At 32.7% G+C, this 25,962-nt stretch overlaps 1 protein-coding gene across 1 annotated transcript in view; it reads left to right on the forward strand.

Annotated features, from left to right (window-relative positions):
• Positions 1-19,697, forward strand: part of LOC113376279 — a 22,789-nt gene extending 3,092 nt beyond the window's left edge. Inside the window, exons 3-6 of the mRNA XM_026616185.1 lie at positions 9,919-10,074; positions 16,304-16,466; positions 17,563-17,730; positions 18,447-19,697. Coding sequence (XP_026471970.1) covers positions 9,919-10,074; positions 16,304-16,466; positions 17,563-17,730; positions 18,447-19,546 — 1,587 coding nt within the window. The 3' untranslated portion in view covers positions 19,547-19,697. The remainder of the gene's footprint in view (positions 1-9,918; positions 10,075-16,303; positions 16,467-17,562; positions 17,731-18,446) is intronic.
• The last annotated feature ends 6,265 nt before the right edge of the window (positions 19,698-25,962 follow it).

Genomic DNA, 25,962 nt, shown 5'->3' on the forward strand with positions numbered 1-25,962 from the left:
AAAATGTTTGAAGTAAAAAAATAGTAAAAAAGATAAATACACGTGATATGTTGCTATACCCCTCCCTCCCCCACGTGATATTTCGTGATTTTTTGTCAAACCCCCCCCTCCCCCAAAACCTCACGTGATTAATGGACACCCCCTAAGCACTATGGATTTGCTTATTTTGGGTTGTCATGGGGGGCAGGGGAGTCTGGATGATGATTACGTCATAGGTAGTATTTTTATTATTTACCGCATGGCAACCTTACATTGCCTTTGTCAGTACCAAAACTAAAATAAGTTTGTTATGTTCGTAAGATTATAATAATTTTTTTACCCTATGTTGAATACCATATCAGTAAAATCTCTACATCCTAAACCTATTTTTTTATTTTTAAATTTATAATTATAATCTAATAATTACAATATTTAAAAAAACAATACATTAATTGCAAAATTTTTACGTAAGCATGGGGATAGGGGGTAAGAGCTTTGCTTACTTTTGATGACAAGAGGGATGGGGGGGGGGGTAAATAATTGTAATAAATCTGCTTACGTAATACTTAACGATCCCTTATGCAACTTATAGAAACCTACACTTGAATTCTCAAGACCATTGTCCATCCAATAGGATAATAATGAAAGCATTAGCGTATGGGTATTAGATTGCTCTAGTTTTTTTTTATTTACTTATTTTTTGTTGAAAATATTTTGTTATTCACGATGTATTATATTTAATTTTTATGAAATATTATTTTTCAAAGAGCAAGTCTAAAAGTCGGAAATCAAAACATTTAACAAAAAACTGAACCTGAACTAATATCACTTTTACTATTTTTATTTCATTATATTTATTTTCATTATGCGCTTTTGTGAATATGTCTGTAGTAATATATATTATATTTGTGAATACATGCATGTTTTGTAGATGTAAAAATAGGTGCTTTTACATACTAACAATAGTATGAGCCTATTTATAATTCTTTAAGTGGATATAATTATACCTAATTCGTAAACCTTATTTGCAAAATTATACATGATTACCGTACTGCCTTTAATTTAATGCATCGTTGTATCAACTTCTTGTATATTTGTGCTATAATAGTAATAAGAATTTTTTAGTTCTTATTACCAAACACTAAGAAATAATCATTAAAGTTGAACATTTCATACGAGACATTATGACAGAGAATAAAGGGCTAACGACGCGAAAGGGGTAGCGAGTGATATTTTTATTCATTCTCGGATTATTTTTTATTACAGCGTAAGATTTATGGTATCGTTGTGATAGCTACAAACAAAAGGCATGATGATCACGCGTTGAAGACCCAATTTCATAGTAGATCGAAATTTGTTTTTAACTTTGATCCACATTTTCGTGTTAATAATTTTAGGTGCGTATAATAACACTGTATTAATTCGATAAAATTTGAAATTATTAATGTATTGTTGCCTTAAAAATAACTACAGTTTATAAATAAAGCGTAGAGAATATTAGCACAATTATGGAGTTAATTTATTCATAATTAGAAATTAAGGTGATATTCTGGTCTTAATTTTTTTAAATTAATTTTTTTTCTTCGGATATTTTTAAATTTCAACTATTCGTGAATATGTGAGCATGAGGATTTTTCAAATTTAAATTATTTTCGAGATATAGCTGTTTTTGACCACGATAATCCTCCTCTTTTTTTTCCTCCGCGTTTTTCTCGAAATTGTCTTTTTCGATACGATCTCACGATTTCTAACTTCTACTAGACTGATTTACTTAAATTTTAACAAAATCTTTTTATTGACATGTCTTTAGTATGAACTACGTACATTCCGAAATTCCGATTATTACTATTTTTAAAAAATTAGAGACTATCCGAAAAAGTTGCAAATTTTTTAGTCGTTATTCTAGTGTAGAAATTCAAAAATCATTTTTTTTTATTTCATATTTTCAAAGTTTAACTATCTAAGAATATGGGTACGAGAAGGTTTTTGAAAATTTGAATTATTTTCGGAGATATAGGCATTTTACTGACTCGGTCTCCATACTGGTTTGGCTTCACGCAAAACTTTAAATGCGTTATTCTGAGAACAACTTTTTTCAGTACTGTTGACACGATTTCTCAAGTTTTAATCGACCGATTCACTTGATATTCAGAGAGTCTTGTTTATAGACCTATCTATACCCGAACTAGGATTCCCAAATTCCATTTTTACTATTTTTAAAAAATTCGAGAAACTCAAAAAACAGTAAAAAACACTTTTTCAAACAGTCGCCAATTTGTAAAAAAAATACTCATTGCTAGTTCGGGCGATTGCGACATCATTGTAGATTAATAATCTTTTTAATTTTTGCATTTCCGATGGCTAGGAGGGCTGAAATCATGTCAAGACTGAGGTGCCAATTTTTTGAGACACCCACTTCATCAGCTGTCAGTTTCCATTTTCAACTTTTTTATTTTTTAAATTTTGTTTTGTATTTTAATAATATTAATAAACAAATGGTAAAAAATGGATAGTAAAAACATTCATTGCTTTCTTTTACGACACTTAAAATGACCTAAAATTCATCGCTCTACACTAGAATACCCCCTTAAATTTCAGTATTTTCACATAAAATCAATGTTCGTGCAATTTGTGTAATGATTTTTATTCTACAGAATTTTTATCTTTGCCGATGTCTTTTTCATTTACCTCTGGTAATAGTTCCACGTGACTAGGACGTATTTCTCTATCGTCGTCGTACTAAAACGATTACTATACAAATGTTGCTAAGCCGTAACTTACCGCGCGGCTATCTATCTCCTATAAGGGTGTCGTAGCCTGTCAACGCGCTACGCTGGATATCTCATCGAACTGGATCATGTCAAGATCCTGGGATTGTCTCATCCGTGTCCTCATCGGAGCGTGTCTTTATTTGATATTCGAAGGCGCGAATCCGTACGAGATCTCGTCACACTTTTAATAAATTAAAAAAGCGAAGTTCCGCCGTGAAAGGGCGGGGTGGTGTATGGCTTTCAGAATCGAGGATTGGGGTTACGACTGCGGCAATTATGAAAGGATTAAAACCCATCATTCGCGAAAGAATTCACACCTGTTGTCCGCAATTATTCATAATCACAAATAAGAATACGCAGACCTTTTTTAATCTGGAATTCTTTGGATATCCTTTACTTATGTTGTTCATTGTTTGTAAAATTGGTTTTGCAACGTAAAAATTTATTTGGTAAATTTATTTTGGTAAATCACAATACATATATAATCGGATAATTAATAACGAGTAGAAGTGTAGTATGCGAAAAATATGTATGTAAAAGAATACTTAATCGATTTTACGACATATACCATCACCCGTAACAAAGTAAGTTTAGTGCCGTAAAGTCTAGTTTTTGTTACCCTGGACAACTTAAAACATTCTGCGAACTTCTACTGCTGTATAACCGCATATTTTTATATTAATATCTAGACTAAAAGTAATTCATTTCTTATTCAGGAGCCTTTTACCGTGATGATCGTGAATTGCGTCATTAGCCGTTGTTGTTACAGTCGATCGCGTTCTGTAATGACTCTTGTTCTAACAATGCAAAGAATCAACTCGCTAAGTGAGTCGCGAGTCCCTAGATGAGAAAAGAAAGGGTTTTAAATCATCTAATATGATCAGGAACCTTTTGCATTATTTTTCATAGCAGCGAGGGAGTACACGTAATCAAAACAGATTGCGCAGACTGAGGCGTGTCTGCAGTGAAAATTGTTGTGTATCAAACACACTTTGCAGAAAATGATTTTTTTACTGTAATTATTATTGCGTTTACACTTTTAATCCCATTATTAGAATATAATCTGTAAAGAAAATAAATGAAAAATGTTTGAAGCAAAACATAAAAAAAATCATTTAGATTGGCAGATTAAATATCTTTTGTTTTTTGTCCAAAAAAACTCTTGCTCCGGAAAGCTAAAATAGTATAAACGCACACGCGTGATTGTATCTTTGTGAACAAGTTTTATTTAGATTTTTATCAAACTCATACGGAATCCAATTGTTATCGTCCACCACAGATGTTTTGCTCCTAAACTAATGGAACTGCGTTCCGACACTTCAATATTCAAAATAAAAATATGATACAATAAATAGTCGAAAATTATTTTAATATTAGGCGCAGTGGGTAGGGGGTTGTTAAAGAAGTGGTGACCTGTATAATGAACTGTTTGAGTTTATATCACAAGTTTGTTATTCAAATGTTACATATCAGCTTTTACCACAATAGCTTTTAAAATATCCACCATAGCTCATAACATTAGTATCAGTATTATCAGGACAGCGCACAAAAAGTTAGTATCACAAAAAATCAAGGCAACATTGAAGGATAAAATTTTCGGTTTAAATAGTAATGTTATAGTAATGCTATCTTACGGGTATGAGTTTGTAGTAACAAACAGTTAAAAAGCAATGTAGTTGCTGTGCGTTTAGTTTTACACATAAAACCTAACTTCGCGTATGTGTTATCAAAGAGACATAAGAAAGTTACACTTATGATGAAATTGTTATTTGTTTGTGCGTTTTTTAGGTTGGGTTTTGTGTGTAAAACGCCTGACCGCACAGCAAATAAATAGCTTTTTTACAGTTTGTTACTACCAACTCATGTGAAGATAGACCTAATACATAGCATTATCATAGCATCTTTGTTTTATCCGAGAATTGGCTAATGAATTAATTTAAAAAGCAACATTTATGAATTTATTTTAGGAGCAACTTTATGAAAAGTAAACTATATTTGTTCACACATATATAATTTTCTTGTAAGGTTTCACTGACTGAAAGAATTTTTAGAACGTACTGAGGAAGAATAGCACTAATTGCGGAATAACTATAGTTGGAACAGATAACATTAGGTGCGCACAAATAGACGCATAAAAGATAATTATACATCGCGATGTTCAATATTAATTGCAACGCATTACCGTTGTGCGCGCTCTCTTATATTTTTCTCCATGAGAACGCGTGTCCATCGGACATTAAGGGCACGCATCGTGTTTTATATCGTTGTCTAACGATTTGCATGTTCGAACGAGCGGCCTCGGCTATTGCTTCTATTCCAGCATAGTGTTCGACTGTTCTCAACTCATTCCAATGCACTTAAAACATATAGTCCCCGCCGTTGAACGCGGACCCTCCCGCATTTCAATGCTACAGTCTCATTCACCAAATATTCTAATATAAATCCATTCGATTCGTAGACTTCACTAGGCCTAATATATTTACATATACAGTAATCTTCCAGACTTTTTGATAAAAAATCAAATACAATTTTTCATGGAAGTAAATAACTTTATTCTGTAATGTACTGTTCACTTTGATCAATTACTTTTTGTCATCTTTCAAGCTACACCATTATCCCACTTTCATACAACTCCTGGTTTCTATTAGCAAGAAACTGAATCACGTGCAATTTGACACCACCATGAACGTTGAATTGTTTACCATTCGAAAAGTATTGTTAAGATCGAAACAAAATTAATCAGACGGTCAAGACTGTATGGTGAATATGACAAAGCATTTCAAAAAATATCCAATAATTTTTGCCTAGTGGCCTAGTGATATATGATGTCAATAATGGAAAAAATCTCTGTTTTGATTTGTTTAGTTTCATTATTTGGTCAGTGTAGACATTAGAATTGATTATTCAGTTAGATGGTAAGAGTAAAAATAGACAATTTATCATTTTTGAGTGAAAAATTACCAGAACGAAATTTGGCAAACCAATTTTGATACTGCCGTTTTTTAAAGCTTTGTCGCCATAAACAGCTCATAACTTTTTTGAGCTTAAGGGGCACAACTAGTGTGAAACTTAAAAAAAATTCAATTTTCCATATTTCGATAGGTTATACCTTTAAAAATAACATATCAAAATTTTAAATCGATATCTTAAATAGTTTTTGAGTTACAGCCATTTAAAGAGTATATATATAGTATATAGTGTAACGATTATTTTATCTTCAAACGCGTTTTTCTCGAAACAGCATTTTCCGAATTTGCTGCAGCGATTACTCAAAAACAAATGATCCGATCACTATCAATTTTTTTTACATGTTCTATATATAGTTCTCCCTAAAAAGAACTATTGATTTTTTGATCGGATCAAAAATCAAATTTTGGCAGTCTAAAAACGACCAAAATTTTGGGTAAAATTCGACTTTTTTTTAAACGCCGCCATTTTGTTAATTTTTGATTTTTTTTGTTTTGTCGTAGGTCATTTTACAGACAATATTATCTAGTTTAATGAGATTTTTTTTTAAATTTCATCCACGTAGAGGGCCGGAATCACTGCAGCAGTGAAGGGCCTTTTTTTTCGTGCCGTTGGAGATCGATAATAACTTAAAAGAATTTTTTTCTTCAAAAACTTTACTATGTATTCTTAAAATATGTGTAAATGTATTCTTAAAATTTTGAAATGATTGATAAAGTATTTTTTTAATATAAATTCCAAAAAATCATCTTTTTTAGGCGGCGCCCCTTAAGATGCTTTTTTGCCTTTGGAGAAATTGAAAGCATATATTTAGTTTTGATTTTCTTTAAACGAACGTCAAACGCAAAACTACACAATCAACCAAAACACTCATTTTTGCTAATGGACATCTAAATTGTCCACTATCACAAGTGGACTAAATTGTCCATTAACCCGAAGTATTTTACATTTGAACTGCGTCAGCAAACCTAAATATTCAATTAAATAATTTTGCATAAATTCGATTATCCTTTTTTTCAAAGTATGTATTGTTATCAAATTCGACAAAAAAATCTGTAATAAAGTATTAATGTTTTTTCAGTAAATATTTATATCACATGCACCAAACTAAAAAAAAATGATAAAAAACAACCCTTACAATTTAGCTTCATGAAAACTGCTCGTACTGTTTACAGACCCTTCTACTTCTCACAAAAGTACACCAATATTCATTATGTTTGTACATCCAATATCGTCGCACGCTAGGCACACTGACGAGATTTTTATGAAGATTATGAGAAGATAGATTTCAGTGTCTCGGCGGTAATTGCGATTTTATTTTAATTCGTTCCAGAAAACGAAGAAAAATAATAAATCCATTCTCGGGCAGGTACACATATATTATCACGATTATCGGGATAACGCAAAGAGATAAAAGACAGAAAAACAGAAAAGGATATTGTTTCACATCTGGCGGTGTGGGCATTCTTCGATACGGGCCGACCGATATCGCGTGCGTGCTCCTAATTAGTTATGGGTACGACAGAGGCCGTAATGGATGACAATTAGTCAACTGCGTGTAGTCTGTAGTCGTCTTACTCGATGATTATTTATACTGCGAATGTCGTCGGCAATTTAAAAAATGGGCCCAATTCTTATGCGTACTTTTTATAATAATTGGTAAATTATTGGAATAAATATATACTCTCACAAAGCGGCTGGTAATATTTATCATTTTCGAATACTGTTTAGTTTAGTCAGAAAATTTACAAACACAAATTTAGACAAGAAATTTATCCCACGTTGTTTGGGAATAATGAGCTTTTAAGTGTAACCTAGATTTTGGTGAAACTGTGACCATTTCTTGGTTATTCTGGTTCATTTTTAACTTCCCGTAGGGTAAGTTATAGTAATCGCAAAAAAATCGAAAATGAAATTTTTTATATACCTTTACGTTTCAGAGGTTTTTGAACATTTTGGCATACCTTAGAAGAAATGGATGTATGTGTGTGTGTGTGTGCGGGTACAAATTTTCGTCGACGATTTTGGGAACACGGTTCAACCGTGATTTCGATTATTCAAAAAACATTCGATTGCTGTTGATAAGGAGACGTGCTGATCAGTTTTTGGCATAAGCATGTCTAGCCGTTTCGAAGATACGGGGCAAAACGTGCCACAAACGGTAACTCAGTTTTTAAGAGAACGGAGCGTCCGATTTTAATAATTCAAATAACATTTTACTTTTGTTGATCATATGAAGAATTGATCAAATTTTCATGAAGGCAGGTCTAGCGGTTTCGGAAATCCAGTGAAAAAAGTAAAAATGTTACATGTTAAAAGTAAAATGCCATTTGGCCTAAGTTATCAAGAATTAAGTCTTTTTGTTGAGCTATGAATTCAATTTTTTTAAAATGGATCGACTTTGAGAGGCGCTTTTTCAGGAAAAATTTAATAAAATGTGGTGGCAAGTTTCATAAGAATTTAATTTGCGCATTTAATCAGGTTTTTAAAATGGTAAAATAATTGATAATTTTAAAAACCGAAAAAGTCCCATAATTACTAACAAACTCAAATGTTTTTGTTTCGCATAAGCTCTTTGAGATTTTCTAATTTTTTCTTTAATGAAACACGTATAATATTAAACTAAGGCGTGTAGTCGTGTTATTGATGATTTTGAAAAAGAAGCTTTCCGCATAATTGCCATAATAAATAGACATCGCTTTAGTTTACTTTGATACGCATTTCGCACCGGACTATATACTAATGCTACGCCTCTACGTGATATTTAATTTTTCTTTCAAGAGAACACGGGTAACATTAATCTCTATATAAATTGGATATCCATCCCTCCATTAAATGTCCACTGGACGGCGAAATCTCTCACGCGACTTTTAATTTTCATTTTTGTTTTAAGCTTTCATTTGTTTCATTTTCATTTAACCCCTTCATAATACGACTTTTTATGTTATTTTTTCATATATTCCTTTTGTTTTCCCAGATAAATAGGAATTTTTGGGTAGTACATTTAATATTGTTAAGTCAATCATTTTAATTTATATCAATCAAGTTAAAATGTGGAACAAAAAAATTAGATCATGAAATACGATATATCGATTTCTGGTTATGCCGAGTACAGTTTCGACTTTATTATAACCCTATCACCAGCTGCCCCTTACAATAGATCCCCAATTATATGAAGTAGTTACTCACTTTTTTTTTCATAATAAATGCAAATTATTTTTTTATCTTCTAAACTACTTTAAATTTCAACAACTCATAATGCATGCAAAATCGTTTTTTGTGAAGATAGCAAAGAATGTATTCAATAAAATTATTCAGAGATCTCTCTTGAAAACAACAAGACGCGCTTTTGAATTTCAAGTACCAATATCAGCAATAAACTTCTTATTCGATATATTTGTTTTATATAGTTGACTTAGAACCCGAATTTATTATTTAAATTTTCTGGGCTTATGTTTTTATCTATAGTATATATCAAAAAATAAATTAACCTTTATAATTCATATAAATTTTGAGGATGTTTATTGATGACTATATATGATACAAATTGATGTCACTATTTAGAGAACTTACAAATACCAAATATTATAATTCATTTACAAATACCGAATAATTAATATTTATATAAAAAAAACTAGCAAACCGGGCAAACTCCGTTTCACCACCGGATGGTTTCATTTTATGTAACATTTTGTTTGGTGATTAAGAGATGAACAAAAAAATTGTCTGCTGTTGAAATTGAAAAAAAATTTGACAATACACGTGATTGATTTGATGGTTTCTAATTGAAATGTTAGGAAACGAATAACTTATTTTTTTACATTTTTTGCACAATTCCACAGTGAACACAATGCCGGTTTGTCACATGAAATTAACTGAGCAGAGATCAAAAGATTCGACTTATTAGAAATTTTGTTTAAAAAAATAATTAAAAAGTGCAATTATTGTTTTTGATCTAAATTTATTTACGTAAAATTTATTACTATTAGTGAGTCGCAATATTTATGGTCACGGCGGCTTACACAGTTTGTGGTCCAATAAATTTGTCTTTAGATGTCGCTTACGCACACGTGGTGTGTAAGCACATTTCAAATGTGGTTTGTGAGTCTATGCATATTTTGAGTACTTCGACTACGTGTATATTTTTTATGTGTCATAATTTAGTATTTATGAGTACGTACAAATGACTACATGCATATAGGTCGATGTAAATGTATTTGCAAGCAAAAACAGCAGCTGCAAGCAGCCTGTCAATGAGTCCGCTATCGAGATGCTACTCTGCATCATCGGTCGCGAGATGAGAGCCCAAGGGTTGATTTGTGCGGAAGAGAAAACCGATCAACGAGTAACCGATGACGTATATAATAACACAAATCAGGACCTTGGCCGATGCTTTGATTTACAAAAGAAGTAACGAGAATGGATGACTTCATGCTTTCGTTTCGTTTTCTTCTTATGATGCTCTTTTGTGTTGATCGCATTCGCACTTGTGCGTGGTCGAGTACGAGATGGCACACGATGAACTATGAAATATCGGGACGCAGATGCTATCCCTGTTCTTGCGATTGCGACTCGCAACAGATACCCGCGTACCGGCCGGATATTAAATACGAATACGCACAACACCACCGCCCCTCTAAATGCGTGAGGGTCGCTGACCCGTACCTTTGACTTATTGTTAGCATTCTGATTTCGAATAATGTTCGTTCCTTTTACCATACAAATAATAAAAAAATAGTTTTAGAAGTTGAAATAGTTGAAAACTCGTCAAATTATAATCATTCTATAATATGTACAATTAAGGTGACCATATTTTAACATAAGTCAAAATCGGGATGGCAGTTTTCAGTTATGCTAATCCGGGACGGGAAGTATATAATAACAGTTTTTTTATATAAATCTTTTTTTATAATAATTGCGGACTTTTAGTAAGGACTTATTATTTTGATTTATTATTCGATTATATGTCATACTTTTTCATCTATGATCTTATATGGATTTATATGTTTTTCGCGCTTTTGAGCCTTGTATAATATTCTATACTATTTTGTTAATAAATATTTTGAAAAAAATAGCACTTGTTCGTTTGTTTTCATAATTATTGTTAATTCTTCTGTTAATTTTTGAAAAACCGGGACAATCCGGGACAAAAGATCTAAATCCGGTACAAATCATGCTTTTAAAATAACGCGGGACACAAGGTGGAAATCCGGGACTATCCCGCCCAATCCGGGACGTATGGTCACCTTAGTATAATAAATGCAATAGGTATATGATATAGTATTTCATTTCCTTTCTTGGCGTAACGGTTTACCGCGCTTCCTCGTGTGGGCGGGTTTCCAAGTTCATGCCCCGGCTCTGGCAACCTGATTTCGTTCATGTCCATTTTCACTTGAAAATATAGATCAAAATTATGTTTTCAATTAGCCCATTCTGAACACTGCGATGTGAAATGGTAATGGAAAACCTCTCACACTATTCTTCCCTGAATCGAGTTGGTGCTTAACTCGGCTCACTGACCTACCCTAGGGTAGTACTACCCATTATTTAATACAATAATACTTCATTTTACGAGATATTATTATTTTATAATAATATTTTAACGTAACGTAATGTAAATCTTATCATTTTTAAGATGGTAATAATTGATTTTATTATATTGCAATTCAATCAGTATTTATAATATTTTTGAATTTGGTTTACAGCGACACGAGAAATATTTTTAATAATAAGATATCGTTTGCCCCTCAGCGCGTTAACGTAGACTGTCGAACTTTCTCATAACTCCCTACACAGACGTTACGAACTTCAATATTCAAATTCTTACAAGTTTTTGATATAGGAAATAACATTCAAGTGCAACTATATATATATATATATATATATATATATATATATATATATAGGGTAGGGTGAGACAAAAAGGTCCGATTTGACTTTCAGTAATTACTGCCTAAACTAAATGAACCAGTTCACACCTAATTATAGAAATATGTTTTTTTTTTCTATTTTTCTAAAATTTATCATTTGTCCTTTTTTCTCCGTATGCGGGGTAAGAAGGGTCAGAAGGAAATTTTATATAGTAACACTAAAAAATTCTATACTTGTTTTTAAGATAATGATGGTGGACCTTTTTACCCGCGTATCTCTAAACCATGTTCCACCCAACATATATGCGTTATAGAATGATAAATTACTCTATTTTTGTTCAATTTTTCTATCTTTTGATTTTGTTTTTAAAGTTAATTTAATTTTCGAGTAATTTTCTGGGCAACCTTTAAATATCAGATTATCATTTCATATCGTCACTTAATATTGTAAAAAACGATTTTATGTTTATTTAATATGGGTAAGTTTATCACATTCATTTTTTTCTATACCCTTCGAAAGAAAAAAAATACAAAAAAGCTTTTTTTTAATGTTTACCCTTGCAAATCCATTCAAATTTTGACACGCACCCTTATATTTACATTTGATCACATGCATAAAAAAATAAAACATTGCCGACGTCACTCAAAAAATGAATACGTTCGTTTTCCTGCGTGATCGCAAAGAAAAGAAGCGCAATTATGAAACAATAACATTACAATTCATTGGGTAGGTAATAATGCACGCTATACCATATTTCTTTTTTGTTATTGGACGTTGAAAAAATACACACCCTGAGCGAGTGAACGCCTTTTTTACAGGGTTTAGAAAAAACTACCCCGCACCGTCGCGGTCCTTGCACATAAAAAAACTCGTGGGGGATAAAAGAAGCATAGAGAAAAAAAAGATGAAAAAAATCCATACCCTCATTTGTTCCGGCGCATTAGTTATGGGTGGAGCTATGTTCAGAGAATTATTAAAATGGCTTTTTTATGAACTAGTTGAATTATACTTGTGGATTTTTTCTCTGTGTTATATGAAAGTTTTTATTAGAGCCGGCCGGAGACAGATGCGACCTGTGCCCCAAACAGCTCCCACGCTGAACCCTAATAAAAAAAATTGTTTAAAAATTACCCTAATTATACTGTATCTGAGTCAAAAATAGTGGCATATTCATTATAATAAAATGTATTAGACATTTACGAAAAACAACAAATTTGCTATATTATCAATAAATATTATATATTTTTGTTGAACATATTTCGCTCATTTACGGTTTGTGGTGTTTAACAGTGTGTTTGTTTCAATGAAGCAAACACAATTATTTCAGAATAATTCAGATAAAGTTTATTGAAAAAATCTTCGAAATATGTTACTAATAAAACCCAGATATGGTCGATAATCTTGAAATTATATAAATTATATATGACGATATGACACTATATTTGATCATGCGATCCAATTATGATTCAAAAAAGTTTCGCGCTTTATAATAATAATAATAATAATAATAATAATAATAATAATAATAATAATAATAATAATGAATCAATCATCTGCTTTCTTCCTCTTCTAAAACAATATAAAAAATATTGGTAATGTTTTAATACTTTTCTCTTTAAATACAGTTATAAATGTTAATTTTCGAGAGTAAATAATTAATCAAAAATATTGTTTTATAGGTTTACATTTTCTATACTTGTCTCCCGTTTTACATGTTTTCGAAATTCATTCGTTTTGCATTTGCACGAAATTATAAATATCTAAACTGTGATTTTCTTATATTTTCAATAACATTTTTATTTTTTTATTGTAAAAATATTTTTCTGCCAAAATACAACACTACAAAATGTATGTTACAGTTACGAATTCTTAGTATGGATAGAAATATGTAGATAAGATGGGATCGCCCCGCTATATGATCAAAACTAAATTTTAGATGTGTATGAGCTAGTTTGTTTGAAATACCAAAACAAATAGAATCATTGTTTTTTAACATTGTTTTATTACTGGCAAAAAGGGTCTTTTTTATAGTAATTTTTGATTAGCACGGTTTATTGAAATTGGAACCTTCCGTGTAAACGGGTAGGTGTATATTATTTTGCGTTTCTATATTGTAATTATTATGATGTACTTACAAAATTGTTGATGAAAACGTGTAAGAGTCGCTCGAAATAAATGTTTGAAGTTTAACATTAGTTTTAGAAATTTAAAATATTTGTATTATTTTGTATCCTTTCTCTCTCTCTCTCTCTCTCCTCTTTCTCTATGAATATATACATAAAGAATAGCCTAATTTAATAATTTTGTTATGAAATATGTTAATAAATATCACAAAGATACAAAAAGCAGAACAAATAACATATGCAATTGTAAAAGGGTAAAAAGAGCAATGAGATAAATTATAGCTTTCGGCTTATGGTGCGCGCAAATAGTACGTGTTATAGAAATCTTTGGACCCGCTAGTAAACATGATCTAAAAATACGCCAAGCGGCTAAGAATGCAGTTCTGCTCCTCTCCTTGTGGATGTACGCGCTCCTACGCAAAGGGAAGGCAAGGTTCAGGCGCGTACACTGCACTGGTTCGCTAGATAATTCATACAACGCTCAAGAACATTGACCATACGAAAATTCATCATCCTGCACCTCTACCTCCCTCCTTTCTCGCCTGATTACACTGCACCAGATAAATGGCTCAATTTTTACTTGAATATATAATAATTGATAAATCCTGATTTGTTTGAATATAATTAATTGATAAATTCTGGATATTTTAATATATTGATTTATGTTTCTTTTCCGAATAGTTAATCCAATAAACAGGAAACTAATTTTTCTGTATATGTTTAATTACGACGTTTCCTGACTTGATACGTTTCATCAGAAGTTTTTTTTTTTGTCAAAACTTTTTTTTCAAGAAATAATAATATTGATGATGTTTATTAAAGAAAAGAAAGAAAAGAATATTAAAAAACTTATGGATTTTTTTCTTAAATAAAATTTTCATTACAACCATTTACCAAGTCTAGTGAAGTCAACATTTTCAATTATTCTTCGATTTTTTTTACAAGTTATAATGCATGCTTTATAAGTTTTTTTAATATTCTGTAATAATTATCATCGATATTGTTATTTTATAAAAAAATGCTTTCAACAAAAGACCTGATAGAACATATCTAGCTTCAAAACGTCGTAATTAAATACTTGCTGAAAATAAGTTTCTAAATAATTTAATTACAATGAAAACCTTAGTTATATAAAAATAGATAATAGAAAACCTATTTTTTGAACGTTATCAATTTTGAAATAAATCGTAAAAGTGCACGAATCCAATCAATGGACTAGATTGAAATATTTTTTAACTGATAATTTAAAAAACATGAAATCTATTCGGTGATTGATTTTACAACTCTCTTCAATATTTTCCTACTGTTTATTTGTTCTTTTCGCATACGCTAAGTCAGCAAGGTAAGGCGCCTTATGCATTGTTTTTTATTATTTATTGCACATAAAAAATAAATGATAAATTTAAAAAAAAAAACGAAGAATGACAAAAGAACAGGCTCCGAGATAGGCGCGCTTTTCTCCCATTAGTCGAGAGAGCCTCAACGCGTTCCGTCCGACGACGACATACCCGGTATCGTGCAAAAAGTATGAAGCCTCGCATTTGCTATTACATAGAGCTCGGCGCATAGACGGACAACGGGCTCTTGCACGGAACTCTGGACTATATTCATTTTATGATTCATAAAGGCAGGACGATGCATGTTTATTATATATATTTGCAATAAGGTTATTGAACTCCTGAGCTCCATGTCTCTCGGATGATACTACATACTCTATATTTTTGCTTTTGTCGAGTGCGTGAGGATTATTTTTTCTCGAATTAATATAATATAATAAAATTGTATAATTATTAATTTATTTATACTTTTTGTTATCTTAAGTCAAGTGTTTATATGCTGAGAGAAATCGCATTTTTTATTTTGATAGCATCAAAAATATTTCATAAAAGATAACAGTTTTTCATTATAACCATTTTTTAAGTAACTCATGATCATTTTATAGGTAAATTACATTAATTATCTATAGTCATATAAAAGTTAAAAGTTTTTTTATTAAGATATCTACATATATATAAATAAGCCGGGTTTTCCTTCCTGACGATTTAACGCCAGAACGCACGAACCGATTTCGACAATTTTGCATTCGTTGGAAAGGTCTCGAGCTCCGCAAGGTTTATAGCTAAGAAAAGTGGTGCATGGCATTGTGCCATTTAGAAAATCATTGTTTTTCACATGGGCAGTTACACGTTGCCTGCTCACGAGTTAGTAAACCATCCGCTTTGTTTGTGTTAACATCAGACCAAAAAACAAAAAATGTGCTTTACCAAAAGCACTTCAATGAAACGGATAATTTGCGGATTCACTTCCATTTACTTAGAGAAGTTCAATTAAAAAACACTTCATTTTTGTAATCGAAATAAATTCATTACTGTTGTGCAATGAAATCATTTTTTTCCTTTTCAAATATAAAACAAACAATAAATTTCTTCATCTTCCTCACTAAACTATCTGGTGGCGAAACGGAGTTCGTCAGGTTTGCTAGTTATTTATAAAATTTTATATAAAATTATTATATAAAATCATCGATCTTTCATTATGGTATTTGTAGTTTATATTTATTTTGTTGCTAAATATATTGGTTTTCGATTTTAGGAGCTCCAGCTGCATCTCGGCGTGCTGCAGCAGCATGCGGCGTTGATCGGCGGCCCTAACGCCACGTCGTGCCCGATATGCCATAAGTTATTCTTGGGTGGTGAGGCATTAATGGAACATATGAAACATACGCATAAAGATCCGAATGCGTCCGGAGTAGCCAGTAAGTATAATAGACTCGTTGTTCTGCATGCTACCATCCGATTTCTATTATAGTATTTTCCGCGTTTATTGAAAGATATCGTAAAGTTGATGAAGAACGTTAAAATCGTCCCTTTTGTCCATATAGTATGTGATGCCTATATCTTTCACAATTCATTTCGAACGTAAATTGTCGTTTTTTGCATATGAACTGTTTAGGTCTTTTTTCCGAGATTTTTTTTGTATCGAAAATATAAGTAACTTGTCGTTTACAACATACGATATCTTTTTGGAAAGTTATTTGTTCATACAGACTGTTTTCATTTTGCTTGTAGTGATTTTGTTCTTTCTATTTTATAAATCTAACATTATTCTAATATCTTTTTATTTATTTTTGTTATAATTTTATTTTCATAAAAATTGTAAAATTAAGCACGACGGGATTGTGAGCAACTTTCTCTCTCAGAAACATACAGCATATTTATTTTATGAACATTTGGTTGTGGTATCTCAATTATAGATTAAGTGCTTATTGCTATTGGATTGGTTTTTCCTTCTATGTGTGGTTAATTGTGTTTCATGGAAATAATGAATTATTACACTATGAAATATATTAAACATGATTCTTGATTCTTTTGCTTCTGTCATTTGACATGTTATTCTTATTTCAAGAAGCGCGAAGAAAAAAAAGAGCCGATTTATAAATGTGCATTTAATTTTCTATCAACCAATGCATTTTTATTAAAAAACAATTGTATTATATTTTCAAATTTTAATATTTTCAATGCGAAATATTTTCTGGTTATATTATTACAGTAACAGATAATTTTTTTTGCATATAATTAACCAGCTTTATATTTTTAACCATAAACGAATTAGATGAAAATACGACAAAATAGAATAAAAACTTGTTCAAGTTGGCTCTTGGCTCACTAATCCGTAATTATAAAAATGATAGTTTTATTTAAATAATTCAGAAGAACCAGTGTTTTGCATGTATCACTTGTGTCTTTTGTGTGTCGTCGTTGTCTTGTGTACTGTGTCTATTTACTATTGGGGGCTTCATCACGCATTGACCAAACTGTTTCTTCGCTTATTCCCAACTGACCCGTACCTAGCAAAGCGACGCACAGCAAACCACCCTTGCCCAGTGTGCGGCAAGCATTATGTCAATGAAGGTTCGCTGAGGAAACATCTAGCCTGCCATCCCGAAACCTCACAGCTGAGTACATCACTTAGGATGTGGCCGTGTTCTGTTTGCCAGGCTGTCTTTACGCACGAGTCAGGTGAGAAAACGAATAAATTCGCATTTAAATCCGTTTATAAATAACCAAAGTCATAAACTCAATTAAATATATTAAATTTAAACTGATTTAAATTAATTTAATAGTAATATATTAATTTATTATTTAAATTAATTAAATTATGAATTAATTAAATTTAATAATAATATATAATTAACCTTATATATTAATCACATTCATTTCATATGCTGAATTTTTCTGAAATAATTAATCTAATTAGTCTAAATAAATGTATATGAACTATCTATAAAAGTGAATTCTACAACACTATACGTACTTTTACAATACGTACATTTATAAATATTTCTATTAAATTTTCATTACTAATTTGAAAAACTTTGTTTAAAGCTGAATTGTATCACATTATATATTTGAGTTAAATTTAACCAATTGAATAAATAAGCTGTGCAAAAATGACAAAGCAGAATAGAGTATTAAATATCAATATAACAAAAACATATTTATTAAAAAACGATTTTATCATTCAGAAAAAATATCATTCATACACTTAAAATATGCTGTATTCGATAATTATATTGGTGAAACAAAATAATTAACAACTTTTAAATAAAGTAATTATAGATATCATAAAAATATTATTTAACTCTAGAATATAAAAGATAGACAAAATTTATGGTTCAAAGGTAAAAAGTTTTAAATTCAATATAATTCCTAAACTAAGTATTATAAATTTTTAGGTCTTTTAACACACATGGAGCATATGCGGATGGATCCTAAACATCAGTTCGCCGCGCAGTACGTACTGTCTCGAGCCGCAGCAGAGAGGCGAGAACGGGAATCTCTTATAGCGGCTGCAGTTTCAGCATCTGGCTCCGGTTTATTGGGATTAGGGGGCGGAGGTGCATCAATGTGTGCATCACCATCAGCCCACTCCGACAGTTCCTCAGGTGGAGGCCGGCTTTCCTCAGCAGGCTCTGACCCGGGGGCGGTAGGAATGCTCAATAACAATAACAACAATTGCACAAGCAGCAAGCTCAGCGATATACTACGGGCAGGGAACAACGGACATTTACACCAACAATACGGTGTCGAAGATCTGCACAATGTCAATCGTATGGCCGTAATGGCCGCAGCGGCAAACGTTGCAGGTGGTGTTGACTCAAGCACGGCAGCTGCTGTACAAGCTGCGGCAGCTAATCTTGCCATTGCAATGCGAATGAACGCTGCTTCAACAGTCAACAATGGTGCTGTCGGTCCTTCAGGAACGCCTCCAGGAGGTGCAGAAGCTGCTATGATGACTGCGATGCGAGCATCCATGGATTCTATGAGAAATAGTATGGTAGAACAAATGCATCCTCACGCACATGTGCATCATCAGCAGCATCAGCACCCGCACGCACACGCACAACCGTCACCCGAAGCCGCGGCGATACGTATGCAACAAGCTGAAGCTATTCTGAGGCAACAAGCGGACGCGGCACTACGCCTCGCAGTCACGCAAGCTGCTGCAGCTGCTGTCAATAATGGTAATGAGGCAGCACGAAACCATAATGGAGCAGCTTCTGGTGCCGGAACGTATCACTTGCAGCAAACAGGAGGTGGTACAACTCCTGGTACTCAGGGAAATCCAGCACAACAACCTACGCAACAACAAACGCAGCAACAGCAACAAGCCTCGCAACAGCAGCAATTATCACCAGATTTATCAGAAGCGTTGCGCCTACAAGAACAACGACTGGAGCAAGCGCTCCGCTTGCATGGAGGTGACCCACGAGCGTTAGGATTTTCCCTAAGTTCGCACGGACACACACCACAACAGCATCATTCGAATCCATGAAACTTCACGTATTTCTGAGGTTTGGAGGAGGAGGGGAATGAAGGTGTGTTTATACCTAATGCCGACTAGACTAATAGATAATAGAGTTATGTTGATCACGGATGAGTGATATTTAGAATAGTTTTATATATTTAAATATATACATACGTGCATATATATACATATCATATATATGTATATGCGTATATGTGTATATATGCATTTTAAGCGCATATATATATATATATATATATATATATATATATATATATATACATATATATGTAGCGGTAGGTCATGGCAATAAAAACGCCTAACGATGCAAGTTATTAACTTTTTCTAAGGCGCTTGCATCGTTCGGTTGGCAATGATGAGATAATGAATTAGTGTAATAGCCATGCTCTACTGATATATTTGTAAATGTTAATTAAGCTAGTATGTACGAATAATGATAACAGACTATTGTGTGCAGTGTGCATTTATAAAATATTTTAAATCGAATCCGTCAATTAAAGCCAATCGATGACAGATGATGAAACTTTTAACTAATTATTTGATTATATAAACGAATATCATCGTCATCGAATGGATATTTGTTCGGATATGAACCGGCAATGATGATTCTGTGATCGGGAATATAGTTTAATTCAAATTGAATAAGTCTGTTATGTTCGTGGATGCGTGTTCGTACGCGTCAGAAAATAATTTCGATATAAAAATTACCCAGTCAAATTATTTGCAATTTTTAGAAAAAAAAAAACAAATCGAACATTTAATGGAATTTAGGTGAAATAAAGGTCGTATTGATCATAAATACGATTGTGATTTATATAATATTAAATTAGGCTTAACAAAATTGGCATTTAAAACGTACAAATACAAGTAATCTAAAAACTGAAATGGTCGCTGACAGGTTTTTAGAAGTCGCGAGAACGAATGTGGCGACACCGTATGTGGTGTATTGTGAAAGTGGCGTCTGCTATGAGAATGCTAGAGAGATAGAGAATGAATGTGTGAGAGCTTTGTACCCCGCCTTGTTCCCATCCCGATACCCTTTAATGGTTAGCAAAGACGCTTACCTGATCCGGTGTTGAACCGGATTCAGATGGTGTAAACCACCCACCATTGTCGCGTGTATGATTTTAAAATACATGCACGTGCGTCTTCTGTATTCTAGTGTTATATTAATTATTCACGATGAAATTGTGTTAATAATCCGCGTGATAATATTCTAATTATAATGTAATCACAGAATCAGGTGCTAGGTGAAATTACAGTGTCTCTAAATTGTTTCAAGACAAAAAAGAAAGACAAAATTGATCGATTGATAAATAAAAACAAAATTTAAAGTTTTGAAAACGTTAATAAGTAAAATGAAATTTTGGTTTTCAAAGTTCTAGACACAGTTTTTGCCATTACCTGTACTATAAGTTATTTGCCATATTATTATTTAACGCTACACACAAGCCATAAACCATTGTACAAACATTTCCCCGCCTCCCGTGCGACCGTTCAATATTTCACGATCTCTGACCTCCGAAGTCACGTGAGCGCGGATAATTCAACGATCGCTTCTGCATGAATATTTCTAGATTACCGATTAACCATAAATTACAATAGTCATACAATATATCGATATTACAATAATCATAGTTGCAATAGCCCAATACGCACGCCACGGTTCGACTTGCTTGAGCCTGGCTGCGTAGCTACACTCAACAATTAACCAATCAAAACAATGACCGATCACACAAAACTAGCGACCGTGCGACAAGCATAAGTTAGCGCACGGTTCGTCACCAGACTTGGCAAAATACCGGAGGCGACAGTCCATTTGATTCAATTCAACATTCAGCAATTTACAATAGCCCAATGCGCGACGCGTTTCACGCGTCCGTACACACGTCTCAATATAATCAACTGACCATACTTTGCAATAGCCCGGCAAACATTACTTTGTACCGAACATAGACCGAGTACGAGTACCACAGCCCGACCGAACGCATTACCAAATACGTTTCAGTCCGGACAATGACCACTGCAATAGCCCGAACCGTGCATAATGATTCTCTTATGCCAAACCCATGCATATTATATATTACACACACACATCCCATCACACACGAAGCTCTAAGAGCCGCAATAGCCCAATGCGAGATATGTATCTCGTCAAATCACATGACAGCCCGACATTTATACCGAATGTATAAAACATTTAAAAAAAACTAAATCAGTTGCAATAGCCCAAAATGCGCTCACGCGCATCTCAACTTCAAGTTCCCATTGGTACTTTTACGCCATCATTGTTTACCCACGGGCCGATCGAATTCGTAGCGAGCAATAGTATACGGACACGACCGGCCCGACATAATTTTTATCACAAAACACTAACAGTATAAGATTCATTTTACAGTAATGCAATAGCCCAAACGCATAATGTACACTCTTATGCCACACAAACGTTTTGATGCCCATAGATTTATTTGTTTCCGGTACGCGTACAACGCGCGTAGCGTTTTTTGTCACCGCGGAGCAGTCCTCGTCACCATTTAAGGCTACGAGATTTCTGCTACGTAGTGACATGCAAGTACACTCGCTCATACACACTTTCACACACGTACACACACTATTACATACAAAGAGCAGACACGCCACACGTTCACACGAAATACACGTTCACATGCTGCACGATACATGCTCAAATTTAAAGATTACTGAATTTACGCCACGGTTTACTAAGACTAATTAACTACTTCACAAAGCACATGACTTCACATAACCACACACAACACACTCTCCGCGTCACGGAAAGTGACGATGAGAATGCCCTCGACGTATTTGTCAACCTCTTTGTCTGGTATATACTACTTGATAACAAAATCCAAAGTCCAACCAACGAATGACCTGTCGACGGATCAAACGATTCACTTTGAGATCAAAATTCGAAATTCGATATTTTGGAAAAATACGAATCTAACAAAATTTAACACAATTTCAAATACGTGAAATGCAGCCCATTGCCAAAGTGCGATGGGGAGGAATATTTCAAATAAGTAAATAAGGTTTTCTGTTCGTACACATGTTGTGACATCTGTTAAGTTTAGTTGTATTGCGAGCAGTAAGCGTGCGGCTCTCTACGAGGCATTCGGTTCAGTCCGCGTGTACTCTTCGAGGCTCCACCGCATGCGATGCTCGTTACTGGTTCCTTTACAGGAGTATTATTCGTTGATCGTCTGGTACATTATTTGTATAAGGGGGCGATTGATGGCTTTCGAGGTAACGCGTTCAGGTTAAACGCTGCACGAACTTTATAACATTAAAGTTATAGTTATTGGCAATATATGCGAAAATCTGTATTTCACTTACAATTAGTATGATTTCACAATAGCATATATATCGTGCACTGGTTATAGCGCCTGGTCAAAACCCAGTCGTGTATACCAGACTTAATGTTTTAGTTTAACAATAATAATAACAATAACAATAGAACAATGTAAGTAGTTTTTAGCAATTGCATCATATGTCTTAGAGTAGTTTCGCCAGCAGAACATCAATCCGCACAGCGGTCGATGTCACGCAATATAAATACAGATTTTCAGCACAAAATTAAGGCACGAACCTTTTCGCACTCCAATTTTTATTAAAATCAGCCGGATATCCCGATCTTCGGAACGGGACACATCACCGAAACAAAATTAGCTGATTCGAGTCACAGCCTCGTATGCTTGAAACGCCCTCAACAATATATTCCATATTACTCAATATTACAATTACCGTTATTAACGTTATAGTTTACAGGCATGCTATTATAAAAGCATATTTACCACATTACAAGTCTTACGATATAATATTACAGCTACAGCTTACACGACTGTAACTCTTTAATGTCTCTAATATTAAACCACAATTAAGAATTACCGTTTTAGATTAAAATGTTTGCGAGTGTTTGATATGAATCCCAATAGATCCCCGTGAAAATCGTTTGCAAGAAGCAAGCCTGTGAACCCGAGTGAATGCGAATCCGAAGTGCAGATGACGAATCATAATCGAACCGGCAACGAGTGTTCACATAATGCCTTTTGCCGGCGTTGACTTTATATATTTTTTCATATTTTATAATTATATTTACACATTTGTCGTTAGCGTTAAATATACGATGTTTTGGTGTATATTTTACAATTACATTATTAATATTGTAGAGTAGTGATTTTAGTTTGCCATTGTGTTCGACTGTGTTAAAATTAGGTTATATGCCGCTCGTCGTATCACATTTCCGCAAATCCTGAATCGCCTGTTCAGCGATTTTTCTTCAGTTCACTCGTTATTTAATAATAATAATCGAGCGGGAACTGTTACCGGCCGGGCGGGCGGCTTTCTTACATAGTTTATGTTAGTTATAAGCTGTTGTTTTCGATTTACACTGTTTGCCATTGTTATTGCTTGTGGTAACGTCGCGCGTTGTGACATTCAATAACTTAACTTGTTCATACTTAAATTTGTTACATACGCGACCGTCACTGTTCGATGAGCCATCTGTTTACCCTTCCCTGGAGATGTTTGCTTGAGAATGATTGGGTGTGCTTGGAATGAGCCTAGGCTCACGGGTGCCTGGACTAAACTGCATTTATTCGTTTAGTATTTTGAAATAAGCAACAAGTTTATATTGGTAACTAACAATGCGACCTGAGCGAATACATTTTGGTGTTGAAATGAAATTATTATTATTATAATTTTTGATAAATTTGAATTGGGAAATTCTTGAAAAAATCAAAAAAGAATAACAAAATTAATATTAAGAAGATGAACTTAAATATAGTAATTTGAAAATAAATATGAAATTAAGGGTGTAAAATATAATTGTCACAGTTGGTTAGTATTAATTTAATGAAAAGATAAATTGTTATGTACCAGTGTACGCCAAATTTTAAAAAAACTTATGAAAATATCAATGTATGAAAGATGAAATAAATGAACACAATAATTTCATGTGTATGTAAACAAGTTCAATAATAATAAAGTTGAATACATGTCAAAGTATATTTCTTTTATTCAATTTGCAAGTGATATATTTTTAAGCATAATAATATAATTTTTACGACTGAGTAAATAATGTTAAAAATTAATTTTTTCATCTAGAACCATTTATGCAAGACAGATTTTTCGTCCTTCGCGACGGCAGTGGAGACCCATAATAATTAAGATATTTCAATATTAAAAATTATTGAAACTATTGTGACATTATTTAACTCAATTTTCGGTACAGTTTGGTATTACTAATAATGGAATTTCAAAAAATGTCATGAGCACAAAAAGAAGATTAGTTGGAATTTCCGTAAGGAAGTATCTTTTTTTATATTTTCAAATTTTAACTATTCAAGAATATATGTACAAGAGAATTTTTCAAATATTAAATTAATATTGATATAGCCGTTTGAGCATGACAATCCTTCTCTGTTTCCTTCCTCCGCGAAAATTTAAACGCGTTTTTTTTTTCAAAACGGACTTTTTCGATGCACAATTTTTTAACTTCTACTCGATTTACTTGAAAAAACATTTTTTTGACTTGTTCGTAGTTCATACGATTACGATATGATTCTAGAATAATAATATATACATTTTTTTTTCATATTATTTCGAAGGCTAAAATCATGGGTACGGTCCGGAGTCAATTTTTTAGAACTTTTCATTCCATCACATTCTAGAAATAAAACTTGATGACTATCATTTATACTTGTTTATCTATGATGACTATGTTAAATTTTTTTTTAACTTACCGTAGGGTAAGTTATAGTAATCGCAAAAAAGTCGAAAATGAATTTTTTTATATATCTTTATGTTTCAGAGGTTTCTGAACATTTTGGCATACCTTAGAAAAAATTTATGTATGTGTGTGCGGTAACTCAGTTTTTAAGAGAACGGAGCGTCCGATTTTAATAATTCAAAAACATGTTACTTGTATTGACAAGATGAAGAACTGATTAAATTTTCATGACGGCAGGTCTAGCAGAAAAAAGTAAAAAAAAAGCCATTTAGCGGTCAAAAATGATCACTAGACATATGCACATCAAAAATTATCAGATATTTTATAGAGATTTTAACAATAAGTATAAATTTTATTCACTCTATGGGTTCCGTGCCAATGTTTATCCGTTAGACGTCGACGCGGCGCTTACGCGATTGTTTTGAAAAAAAGTTCAGAATTTCCTAAATATATCAAAACTAGCTGTAAGTGGAATTCTGTCTTAAGGCAATTAAAGCATCGTGCCTTAAGGCAAATTGCTGGAACTTCCCGTACCAAAAATTATTATTTTTTTAAAAACGATTAACATTTTTGAAAAAAAATTACTTTGACAAAATAAGATTTTTGACAAACAATTAGACAAAAAATAACTTTTTTTTGAAAAAAAAATTTTTTTTTATATTTTTTTTATTTTTTT

This window comes from Ctenocephalides felis, unplaced genomic scaffold, assembly GCF_003426905.1.
Source record: "Ctenocephalides felis isolate EL2017-DRISC unplaced genomic scaffold, ASM342690v1 CF-g0.4_SCAFFOLD_01886, whole genome shotgun sequence".
Taxonomy (NCBI): domain Eukaryota; kingdom Metazoa; phylum Arthropoda; class Insecta; order Siphonaptera; family Pulicidae; genus Ctenocephalides; species Ctenocephalides felis.